Here is a 13,325-nt window from a genome sequence, read left to right as displayed (position 1 = left end):
GAGGCGCTGGAAATCATTAACCTCTGGTGGATTTACAACGCCGACTTACAAGGGTCAACATGAGCTCGTATTTAGACTTATACTCGGAAGGCGACATGATGCCATTGCCTGTGAAATTCTGTCACGACGAACACAAACCAGGGACACTTCAGTACCACGGGGAGATAGTTGGGAGACTTTCGTCAGGTATGCTGGACCACCAGAGCAGCAGTCGGTCGATATCAGGAGGAGTGCATCATCAAGGTGTGTTTAAGGTGCCACGCGATAGCGACGCATCTGTATCTGATGGCAATTACGTGGATCAGGGACTTGCTTATAATTTGGCGTATGGATGCTACAACGACGTGGAACAGAACAGGGTGCATACCCAGTGCGTGAACTCTGCATATTCAGGAAACGGTCCTTTCCCCAGCCATCCCACAGAGACCTACTACCACGATATTAGAGAAACAAACCAGCAGTGGCAGAGCATAAAGATATCGCGAGGATTCGTCAATGCCAGTCATCAGAATGCATCACCATCCCATGATAATTGTCCAAGAACTGGTCCTAGGCAAGAGGAGCCGCAAGTTTTGGCAAATACATTTGACTGGATGAAAATCAAAAGAAGCAACCCCAAAATCAGTAAGTAAATGCTACTCTATAATTGAAAAATAAAACATATAATTGATTAACTTTAACTGACTATAAAGACATTATTTTTGGACTATTTTACAGGTAAACCTATTGAATATGGATTATCGAACGCCGGATCAATTCCAAGAACAAATTTCACAACCAAGCAGTTAACAGAATTAGAAAAAGAATTTCACTTCAACAAATATCTCACCAGGTCAAGAAGGGTTGAGATAGCCCATAGTTTGCACCTGAATGAAACCCAGGTGAAAATATGGTTTCAAAACAGAAGAATGAAACAAAAGAAGAGAGAGAAAGAAGGCCTTACTGGGATGTGCGTGCCTCCCATATCGAAGAACTCGGACTCGTCCCCATCATCAGAACTCAACTCTCCAGTTTCATCCCCTCCCTGCTCCCCCATCACGCTCTCCCACAGCGGATAACTGGAGGGGTTGAGCACATCATTGTGGTTTACTCAGATTTCTGTTGTCACCTTAGGCTTTTCTTATCTGTTGTAAATAAGATACACCCACTAATTGCACTAATGTCTTTTATGATATTAAGAATGAACACGGTGCCTTTTGTTGAGTTATCTGACTGGGGGAAAGTTCCAACATGTTGTGAATGAAATTGTTTGTGAAGTTTCAATCAAGGGCCTCTGTTTGTGTCTTGAACTATAATTGCCTTACTTATTGATGACTGATCGAAGCATTACACTGAATTAACCAAATATTAAACCAAATGCCTTATTATGTAAAGATTAGGTTTATAAAATCAAGTGTGAATCAGACATTTGCAGGGGGAAGCCCCGAAGTGTTAGAAGTGATGCAAATGCAATTGTTAATAAAATGTCAATTAAGTTTACATCATTCTCAACCTACTCTCCGGCTTCTATCATGAGCTATACAGTCTATTTAACTACCCATGTACTGTATGTCTATGTCACCCTGAATTAACCAAATATGTTTTTATTTAAAAGCAATGGTGTAAGGTTGTGTGTGCTCAGGATATTTCTTCAGTCTGCTGAAGAATGCACTAACGCTCAGGTTGAAATATACGAGTGTTGAGTATAATAATAGCATAATTGAAGAGTCACTGCAGTTATACCATTTGAAGTGACAGCAATTAATAAAATACATATAACTCATGTCGACATTCATGTTGTATTTAGACTCAGATTGAAAACGCACATTTCACGAATGTCAATTTTGCAAATGGTTTGTCTATTTTCAACTACAAACAAAGTTCCGTGTGTGTCAAAATTCGTTACAAACCTGTACTGTGTTGCTCACGCAGAGTTTGTGTGGCAAAGGCATTACAACTAAAGGCCAATGTTAGGACTACACCCCCTACCCATCTTTTATTTTACAATGAAAGCTTTTGACCCTTGTCAGAACAACATAACGTCTTTTAAAGTCTTTGATTACTAGAGTTGTGGTAAGGATTCAGCTACCTAGAATTAACATGCAAACACTGAGCGAAAAGTGGTCGGCAACCCAGGGTTTTCTTCATAGCCACATTTACCCTCTTTGATATCCAGTACTCACATTTGAGGAACGGAAGGACCGTGGCCCTCCAGGAGGAAGCTTGTGTAGATCGAACAGTGGGGAACTCGCTAGGGGTACTGGGTCACCACAAGTTCAACCCAACCCAATGAAAACACACGCAAGCACGTGTGCGTTACGTGAGAGTTGAATAAGTTCTTCCCGGCTCATCGAGGAGCAAGTGACTATGGATATGACGTCAGATAAGTATTTATTTCTTCTGCAAACTGACCAAATTGAGAAAGAAAACATACACGAAAACAAATAAAACATAAAAAGAAGGTAACAGTGTGTCAAAGGTCTGCCTTACTCTGGTAAATTCATCAAAGTTGAAATCTGACCAACGAAGCTGTAGCCCATTTCCCGTCGAGCAAGCCAAGTCTATGAATGGCCTTGTTCATGTTCACAAATTATTAATGAATCTGTACCATAGGCCTACCAAGGGATGGACATGTAATGCACGATATAACCACCCAGCAACTATTCGAGAATTTGATTTAATAGGAGTTATATTCACTCTTCTAGAGTTGGGATGCTGGGACACAACGGCCTAGGTGAGGTACAAAATTGTTGGCTACTCAACAATGGGCTGTAGCATGATCAAACTTTTTGTGAGGATGCACTGATTACATTTTCCTTTTGTGGTAAAAGAAACACAGCATGTAATGTCAAAATGACAGGTGTGATTTGAGTTGGGGTGCATATTCATTTATCTTAAGATCACATAGCCACCAGTTTCACTCTGTAGCATGATGTAGTTGTCAGAAATGCAAATAATGAAGACCAATAGTTACAGGCCAAAGCCTAGTCTATAGTTCGATCTTTTAACTATACTGCAAACATCCTTTCTATTATGTCAGCTTTGGACAAGGTTTGCAATGAGCACTTATTTACATTTTTACACATCCCTGTCAAATAATAGAGTTGTCAATCTATGCATATCCACTGATCTTTTACTTTTAATAAGATCATTAGATTTCTAATATATGAATCTCTTATTTGATAGTTCTGATATGATAAATTATTGCTATATTTAACCCAACCAGGGCAAATCTAAAGTGCATAACCAAAAAGGAGCTTCCATTCCACAGTTACCTGGAGAATAACTTAGTGATAATGCAGGAATGGGGGTCATATACTGTATAAGCCTTAATATATAACGCTTGCCTTGTCTATAATGCTTCCTATTACAAGTGCCTTTCCCTTTGCTGATGCCAATATGGATCTCCTTGATGGCGTTTTCGCTATGAAATTATGACTGAATAAATTGCATCTTCATTTATCTTCCAAACCTTCTGTGCTGACTGCGATACCTGGCTCTCAGCTCTTCTTCCCATAATTATATTAGTCCTCTACCACACCAAGAAATGGATTACTCTGGAAAATGAACCTGGCTTTGCTATAAATTACACCTATGGATTCTGAGAAATGTGTTATTTTGTTTAAAATAGTCCCTAATGTAATTAGAGTTGTAATTCATGGAGAGCTACAAGTGTGCCTATTACAGTAACAGGGGCTGGAATTTAATCTGTCTGCGGGATAAAGAATGACCCTGTGTGCTTTTCATTTGTAATCTTAGACACATTATTTCAGTAAAATAGTCTGTGACCATTAGATATGAGAAATTGATTAGTGTACGGACAGCTTTATTCAAGAGTTGGCTTTTTTTTTTAAAGTTAGCAGTCCATCCACGAAAGCAAGTTAAATAATGGGTAATCAAATAACTTATCATACACTGGCTGGTGACACTTTAAGTATCAGTATTAGCTGAGCCTTCTGGTTAGAGAGCCTACCTGTTCTGGCCAGGCCAGTAGATCTCTACTGTCCTGATTTATGTATCTAGGTGGTCATGCTGGTCAAACCTCTTCCTCCGAAATAATTAGCCTACCAGCATTTTAAAAGGCTTAAGGCTGCATTTCATCTGTTTGATGAGTCATTTCAACAATCCAGTGCCAAAGCGAAACAGTATCAGCAGAATTATAGTTAGAGTGAAGATGCTTTTCTACATTTGAGAGGTTTCGCAAACATGATGCTACTTTCAGTGGCTCGTGAACTTTGAGGTAATGGTTTGAGATGCTGCTGAAGACCATGGATGAATTCACAATTGTTTTCGCCCTGTCTCTTGTTGGTGTGGTTACGGATGTGGCGGGAGCCTGTAATCCTCTAAGTCGGAGGTTTCTAATGTGTGGTGGTGTGAAGGCTGCAGCCATTATCATCAAAGTCCAAAACACTGAAAACGGTTGTGATAAACCCCCATCCGTCGGAAGAGATCCCAAGAGTGGATCTGATTGCCTTCAGTAAGAACATGTACCTAAGTGCATGTACTCAGCCCCCTCAAGGACATCGGATTTGGAATGTGTCATAATGGTTTGGTTGAAAGTGTAGTAGTATCAGGGCAGTACACAGACCTTTCAGGGGGCAGGTGCTCAAAATGAAGAAAGCTAGTTACAGTGCCTCATAAATACATAGCCCCACATGGCTAAGTCATGTTTTCAACTAAATTCACGCAAGCGAAGACGAGCGGGGTACAGCTTTTTAAAAAACTATTATAACTGGGTTATAGCTCCCGTACCAATGTTGTGAATGATACATATATTCATGTCAAAGATACCGGTCAACGCCGTTACACTCAAAAGTTACTTCAACCAGTGAATGCTAGCGATAGCTATATTGATGCTAGCTATTCTACCAGTCTGTCTCAATGAGTGTTAGCAGGCTAATAGCACACCATGCACACAAAAACCTATATTTTTAAGGGGTATGCAGTAGGTTTATGATGATATCAACAAAGTATGTTGTATCAGACATTTCAAACAACATTCCCAGCTAATGAGAACACAGTCATGGTATTTAATTGAAGAAAATGAACAAGATTTAACAAGGCAAACTTGGGGCTAATTTTAATGGGCACCAACAGAACATTTTCAGGGATTTTTACTTCCGTACCCCAGTATGACCCATGTGACCGCAGTTAACATCACTCTGTGAGGGACTATGATTGACATAGAGAAAAGAGGGTTGGCTGTCAGCTGATCATTGATGTTGATGATTGATGTAAATCTGCTAGTTAGCTTGCTTGATTACATTTTTACTGATTGTGATTTATCAATGCTCATAAATTCTTAAATAATAACTTAACATAATATTCACAGTTTCCTAGCTCATGATATATGGCTGGCTGGCTAGTGGCTTGTTTGGATATTTTAGCATATGGTGGTTAGCTAGAGTCTAAACTACCCGTGTTGGTTCTGCCCTGACACATTGAAGAAGGGCTGGAGTTGAGTCAGAGGGTCGTTGATGCAGCAGATCCTCTCTATGTCTTTCTGCCGCTCTCTGCTGCACATATTAATGATGATGTCAATCAAGTGTTATCACGTGTTAGTCAAATGTCATGCTGCTGTGGCAGTACTGTTCATATCTAAACTACACTGAACAAAAGTAGAAACGCAACATGTAAAGTGTTGGTCCCATGCTACATGAGCTGAAATAATAGATCCCAGAAATGTTCTATATGCACAAAAGTTTATTTCTCTCAAATGTTGTGCACAAATTTGTGATTTGTGAGTATTTCTCCTTTGCCAAGATAATCCATCCAACTGACAGGTGTAGCATATCAAGAAGCTGATTAAATAGCATGATCATGACACAGGTGCATCATGTGCTGGGGACAATAAGAGGCCACTCTAAAATGTGCAGTTTTGTCACACAACACAATGCCACAGATGTCTCAAGTTTTGAGGGAGCGTGAAATTCAATGTCCACCAGAGAATTTAATGTTAATTTCTCCACCATAAGCCACCTCCAATGTCATTTTAGAGAATTTGGCAGTACATACCAAGGCCAAGGGCCTCCCGAGTGGCGCAGTGGTCTAAGGCACTGCATCGCAGAGGCATCATTACAGAAACGGGTTCAATCCCATGCTGTGTTACAGCCGGCCACGAATGGGAGTCCCATGAGGCAGCGTATAATTAGCCCAGCGTCGTCCGGGTTAGGGTAGGGTTTGGATGTCCTTGTCCCATTGCGCTCTAGCGACTCCTTGTGGTGGGCTGGGTGTATGCACGCTGACTACGGTCGACAGCTGAACGATGTTTCCTCCAACACATTGGTGCGGCTGGCTCCCGGGTTAAGGGAGCAGTGTGTCAAGAAGCAATGTGGCCTGGCGGGCTCATGTTTCGAGGACGCATGGCTCTCGACCTTCGCCTCACCCAAGTCCATACGGTAGTTGCAGCAATGGGACAAGACTAACTACCACAAAAAAGGGGTAAAAAAGTTCTATATGTATATCAATATTCCCAGTCATGTGAAATCCGTAGATTAGGGCCTACTGAATTTATTTAAATTCACTGATTTCCTTATGAACTGCAAATCAGTAAAATTGTTGCATGTTGCATTTATATTTTTGTTCAGTATAGGTAGCTAACGACACACACTCGAAACTGTCATCTGGTGACCGCATCTCAAACCATGCCTGTTTGGATACCGGGTATATGCAATCTCCATACAGGACAGACCAATAGGTACAACCAACGGACAGGGTGGGGGGTGGCGAACTTGACGACGTCACGACGACTTGCGGGCAGTGGATTCAGAACAACATCTATACTATCAACCAAAAGGGCATTTGACGAGTGTGAGGGCGAAGGGGCATGTGCTAGGCACAGGTAGACTCCCATCTGTCCACATGCCTGAGTAGTATGTATGTCAAACATTGGAGTAATGTGTCACAGAAGCATGTATGGGATCTAAGTCAATTTGAAGGCCTTTTTTGGTAAATCATAATACAATGCTATTGTATTCTTATCGTAGGCTTGACAAACATTGGTACAATGCTCACCCCCCCCCCCCCCCCCCAACCTCCAATCCAAAAGCACGGGAGAAGCAGCGTTAAATAATTCATATACATTTGATTTCATTTGTAGTGTGCCTGTGTCTGGCGGCGGGTGGAGGTGAGCCCACCTTTGGCTACGGGAAGAGTGAAGCAGCACACATGTCTAGTAATTGGAGACATAAAATTGACAATGCATTTATGTTTGAATAATGTGAATGTCCTGAGAATATGGTTGCAGTGGTCCTGGCGTGTCCTGGTTGTCAGGCAGCGAGGCTCTCTGGCCCTGGTGCAGTATAACGTGGGCTCCAATGTCTCCCCTAGAGCATCTCGCTGCTCTGCTGCTCAGCTCTGCTACTCAGCTCTGCCTCAGGCCCACATTCCTCCTTCCACGAGCTCCCTCCACCACACTCTACCGGCTCCTCACTTAATTTACACTGTTGGAGAGGGTCTTAATGCAGAAAAGCCTGCTGCCAAAAAGGATCTTATCTGTTTTCTCTTTTAGGACAAAGTAGTCTGGAGTATATTGATTAGACAGGTTGAAGTTTTTGAGATAGATTCCCTACGAACATTCTTGATTATTTTGATGTAGAAGCAAACTTCAGCCATTCTCCTGTTGGTACATTTATGTCTGTAATTATGATGTTCATCTTATACTACACGGTTGGATCCTAAATGAAAATGTACAGAAGAAAATGGCTTTTTGGGAGAGTTCAGTGTTTGAGGAGATGCTAGCCCTTTAAAATTAGACATATCATGGACAGTCTTTACAGAATATCATGGGTTGGTGCCTCCACCAATATGTTGCTGTGGGCTGGAGGGAGTAAGACGTATTGTTGAGAATGGATGGCTCCTGGCAGCCTGACAGTGTTGTTCAGTGAGGCAAAGTGTCAGTAAATTGTTTGTCTTCTGCAGTGCAATCCTATAATTCTTCTGGGAACCAATGACATTCTGTTTGCCAAAGAGAATAGTGATAGATGGGGCTAAATCAAACCGGAGGATTTTGGGATGCGTCCTGCCCACCAGACATAATCTGAATACATTTGTTCTACCCTGAAACACTGCTGCCAATTATTTTTGTTTTTAAAGTGTCTGACCTGCAATTTTTTACCACAACAGATCAGACATACTATGTATCATGGTATTTTATCCAGAAATGCATGTACTTATTTGAAAGGATGAATAGTACACATTTTCAGTCCATGTATTTTGTCTGTGGTAATGGCTGAAACTACATCCATTGCACTAATATTTCATGCGTAGTCGAATAGAACAGCCATCACATAAACATCTAACTTAAACTCCCACTTCAGTGAATAAGTGACCCCATTTTAGATTCCTGCAGCAATTGACCAGGCTGCTATGGATGCTGAATATGTTGGACGCAGTGAAACATGTGGTCTGTGTCCATGTGATTGGCTGGTGTGTTTCCTGCTCTGAAGCGTAAATGTAAATGTGCAATCTGCCAGTCCTAGTGTCCTGTTGGCCCAACAACCAGTGCATGTCCCCATCTGTTCTCTCCCCTAAGCGGTGTGGCAACAAGGCTCCACCTCTCCACCGCCAGACTCTCCCATTTGCTGGAGCGGCAAGAGGGCTTCTCCCGGGTTCCTAGGGTTACAGACAAGGTAACTGATACCACAGTGTTCACTGTTCCTGATCTGGAGTGGTTGGTCCTTATTTGCAGAGCCAGCTGGGCTAAAGGCTTAAGCTGATTAATATTTAAATGTGGTGCTCACAGGGCTGAATGTTGATGTTGTTCCACAGGCAGGGGATGACTTTAGAACATGTCGTTGCTGGAGTGTGATTTTTTTTTTACAAGCCCAGCCTTGTCAACTGGGAGGCGCTGAGGTGTGACTGCTGAGAGGGCCAACATATCCACTGGCCTCCGGGCTATCCAGTCAATTACACATTGCAGTCCACTCTCCATACTAATCCCTAGTCAATATCAGACTCCAGGCAAGAACCATATCATCTTAGACTGTACATAAATGTGCATTGCACTCATAATATACATGCGTTGCCAATCCTTTCAAGTTGACCATACTGTTCGTCTTCCGTCATTAAATTGGATTTTGAAACGTTAAATCTGGGTATGTGTTCGTTTACACATGATAGTATTGTTTGTAACCGAGTAGTACATTTCTGTCCTCCATAGGTCAATAGTTCATTCAGCAGCATTGAAAAAGGATGAGCTTTTTGTTGTTGTCACATGAGCCTGTATCCAGGAGGTCCTCTCAACGTTTCATGATGAAATATAAAATGGATTGGTCTCTTGCCGTGTTTTGGAACGGTTACCTCTGTGTGTATCACAGACACTGGCTGTTTATAAGGACCATGTGTGGGAAGCTCCGAGAGAGTCCCTGTTCAAAGCAACCTGCCTCTCCTTTGTAATACACTTTATCGTGTGGATGCAGATGAGCCCTTTGTTGGAGGCTTGCACCTCATCCATTACCCTAGGGCTGCCAGAGAGATAGTCGAGAGGGAATCCAATGAAAAGGACCATGACAGAACCTGCTGTTTAAGTGAACTCTCTGTGAACTAGGCTCAACAGCAGGGTCCATACAGCAGAAAAAGAAGATGCCATTTATCTTCGCTGCTCTTGCCCTGCATTCCATCCAGCCAGCTATTATGAACACATTCAACGTCGCCCCCGTATCAACCTGTCAATCTCGACTTGTCGGAGCACTGTATCTGTCTTGGTAGATTCCATCAAACGGTGACTAAGCGTGGGATTTGATGGCTTTCTCGTTTTGCAGCTAGGGCTCCAGCTCACAGCGAGGGGATTGTATGGAAACAATAGCCACTGTGTGTTGTTAGTATACGTGCATATATCTTTTGTTAAATGTAGGTGAGTGTCGGTCAGGCAGAGGCAGTGTTTCTAATGTAGCATTCAAAATCCAATTAGACTTTGATTTCATTTCCTTCTAGGAAGACTGAGCACATTGTTCCAGCCCTCATATAAAATAGGCCATCGTTCACAGGCTATAAAGGAATGGATTAATTTCTGCTCAAGAGAAAGTAGATTTGCTGCCTCAGAGATCTGGTTAGCTGATTGAGCAGGGCGTTGGTGAGCTGCAGACAGAGAAACCGGTGTGACACATGCTGATGATGGGAGAGGAGAGGACCGTGATGGGAAGGATAGGGAGGCACAATGCCCTCTGAAAAAGCACAATGACCAGGGAAGACAACTCCTGTCATTATCACTTATCCTACCAAACCTTCATAAAACTCTGCATGTTGTGCAAGTATTATCTACAGTGTTTTTTCAAGGACACCGTTTGCTATTGCTGCACAGATGTCATTTGTTTTTCCCCCTGGATTGTTGTTGAGAAGGAGAAGAATATGAGAGCTTAAATATGGCAGAAGCAACAGAAAGCCGTTTGTGCCTGGCCAGTACTACCGAAGCCCTGTGGCAATATTGACACAGACCTTGTGGTGTTATATAAAAAGTCATTGGACACAATTTAATTTCTGTCAGCAGTAAGGCTGAGCGGCTACAATGGATTTATTTTATGCCCTGGCCTCTGCCTCGAACTGAGCATCTCTGTGAGCTACAAATGCTAACACTCTCTGCCCTCTTCTCTCTCTCACTCACTCTACCCTCCACCCCTCCCCCACTGCCCCTAAGGTACCCTTCATCCACAGAGAAAATCAAGTTGTATCTGAACTTGGACCAATAGTCTAGCTTACTGAGGCGAAGGCACGGCAAGAAACGAACATACCTCAATATGAACAGGCAGGCAGCAGAGACTGCACATAGCAACAGTACATTCATCAATCTTCAGCCCAGCCACACTGGAGCACAAATCGATCAGACTTTTATATATATCAAAATACATAACTACTTCTTTACAACCTCTATCCAGCTTTTTCATTTGCCTTGTAATATGTGTTGATATGTAGCATGTTATCATATTTGTATTTTTTTTAACCTTTATTTTATCAGGGAGTCATACTAAAACCAAGATCCCTTTAATAACAGAGGAGTCCTGAATTACAGAAATTACAGAAAATACACACATCAAAATGTAAATACAAAATGCAAGCAGACAGAACACACGGTCATAAAAAACAAACCCATTCATCAGAAATAAGGTCCCCAATCAGGTTTCTGAATTACACCAGAGGCACCAGAACATCACATTTAAGAACATTTTGAAGATTGTTCCACAAAGAAGGTGCAAGAAAACTAAAAGCTGATTTACCTAACTCAGTAGAGACCAAAGGAATTTAGCCATCCCTGAGACCATGTGGTAACTCATATGTCTAAAGTTTAGCATTGATCTTAGGTACAGTGTGACTTTTTGTAAAAGGGCTTCATAAAACATAGCAATGTATCAACCTACGTGACATCAAAGAGGGCCAACCATCTTTCTGGTAGAGAATGCAGTGATGAGTTCTATAATGGTTGCCCGTAATAAAGCGCAGTGCTCTATGATAAACTGCATCTAAAGGGCTTTAATGAAGTGACAGCTGCATTCATATAGATGATGTCGTCATAGTCTAGGACTGATAGGAATGTCGACTGAATAATCTGCTTTCTACTATTTAGCGAGAGGCAGGACCTATTTCTATAGAAGAAGCCCATTTTTATTCTCAGCTTCTTAACTAACTCATCAATATGCTTTTAAAAAGACAGATTTTCATCTACCCAGATAAATGCAAGCAGGGACATGATCAATATGGATACCATCCAAAGTACATATGCTTAAATCAGACTTATTTTTATGCCCTCTAGAGAACAACATATACTTAGTTTTACCTGCATTCAGAACTAATTTCAGGTAAGTGTTTCTGTAATAAAATGAAGGCAGACTGTAGTTCAGATTGATACTGTTGACCAGGCTTTTCGGCAGTGCAGGTGCAGGTGAGATTTTTTTCTTACAGACAACTCGATATTGTTAATGTAAACAGTAAAAAGTACAGGACCCAGAATCGACCCCTGCGGGACACCTTTCGTAATATCCAGGAAACCTGATTTAACACCATCAGTACATACACATTGAGTTCTATCTGTCAAGTCATTTGTAAACCAGTTACACGCAGCCTGGTCTAGGCCAATTGATGAAAGCCTCTGAACTAGCAGTGAGTGAGCAACAGTATTGAAGGCTTTCTGACAGGTCAATGAAGAGGGCATTACAATGTTGACTTTTATCCATATAGTTAAGCACAGAATTTATAACTAGGGATGCAGCAGAGGTAGTGCCATGACCTGGTCTAAAACCTGACCGATGTACATTTAGAATAACTTTCAAAGATAAAAAAAGATATTAGCTGAGAATGAATCAAGGATCCTAATATAGGCCTCCCGGGTGGCACAGTGGTTAAGGGCGCTGTACTGCAGCGCCAGCTGTGCCATCAGAGACTCTGGGTTTGCGCCCAGGCTCTGTCGTAACCGGCCGCGACCGGGAGGTCCGTGGGGCGACGCACAATTGGCCTAGCGTCGTCCGGGTTAGGGAGGGCTTGGTCGGTAGGGATGTCCTTGTCTCATCGCGCACCAGTGACTCCTGTGGCAGGATGGGCGCAGTGCGCGCTAACCAAGGTTGCCAGGTACACGGTGTTTCCTCCGGCACATTGGTGCGGCTGGCTTCCGGGTTGGATGTGCGCTGTGTTAAGAAGCAGTGCGGCTGGTTGGGTTGTGTATCGGAGGACGCATGACTTTCAACCTTCGTCTCTCCCTAGCCCGTACAGGAGTTGTAGCGATGACACAAGATAGCAGCTACTACAACAATTGGATGCCACGAAATTGGGGATAAAAAAAGGATCCTAATATTTTAGCTAGGCAAGAAAGTTTAGAAATAGGACGATTTTAATTATATAGGTCACAAGGGTCACCACCTTTGTGAAAAGGGAGTATATGGGCCACCTTCCAAACCTTGGGGATAGTACCAGATAAAATCATCAGGTTAAAAATATGGGTTAATGATTCAGCAATCAGGATGCAATATAGAGGAGAAAAAGGGAGCGTAGAGTCTTGCAAGTATTTATCTCTGTAGAATATCAGTTTGAATGTTAAGGATACATCTAAATGTCTAGACATTGTGCACTAGTAACCGAAAGGTTGCTCGATCGAATCCCAGAGAGGAGAAGGTAAAAATCTGTCGTTCTGCCCCTGAGCAAGGCAGTTAACCCACTGTTCCCCAGGCGCCGAAGACGTGGATGTCGATTATGGCAGCTCCCTGCATGCACCTCTCTGATTCAGAGGGGTTGGGTTTAATGAGGAAGACGTGGATGTCGATTATGGCAGCTCCCTGCATGCACCTCTCTGATTCAGAGTGGTTGGGTTAAATGAGGAAGACGTGGATGTCGATTATGGCAGCCCCCTGCATGCACCTCTCTGA

The 13,325-nt window shown here is 42.4% G+C and overlaps 1 protein-coding gene across 1 annotated transcript; it reads left to right on the top strand.

Annotated features, from left to right (window-relative positions):
- On the top strand, positions 1–1,681 carry LOC135521166 (homeobox protein Hox-D1-like). Its single transcript, XM_064947097.1, has 2 exons — positions 1–624; positions 718–1,681. The coding sequence occupies exons 1-2, from the start codon at positions 60–62 to the stop codon at positions 1,056–1,058; spliced, it is 906 nt and encodes a 301-aa protein (XP_064803169.1). The 5' UTR covers positions 1–59; the 3' UTR covers positions 1,059–1,681.
- Positions 1,682–13,325: the final 11,644 nt, after the last annotated feature.

This window comes from Oncorhynchus masou, chromosome 29 (genome assembly GCF_036934945.1).
Source record: "Oncorhynchus masou masou isolate Uvic2021 chromosome 29, UVic_Omas_1.1, whole genome shotgun sequence".
NCBI classification, from domain to species: Eukaryota; Metazoa; Chordata; class Actinopteri; order Salmoniformes; family Salmonidae; genus Oncorhynchus; species Oncorhynchus masou.
This window is presented reverse-complemented; position numbering and strand designations above follow the sequence as displayed.

Bases quoted from the DNA above. Each gene is read 5' to 3' on its own strand.
- LOC135521166 (XM_064947097.1), top strand. From the start codon at position 60: ATGAGCTCGTATTTAGACTTATACTCGGAAGGCGACATGATGCCATTG. The intron at 625-717 runs GTAAGTAAATGC...ACTATTTTACAG, and splicing joins AAGAAGCAACCCCAAAATCA to GTAAACCTATTGAATATGGA.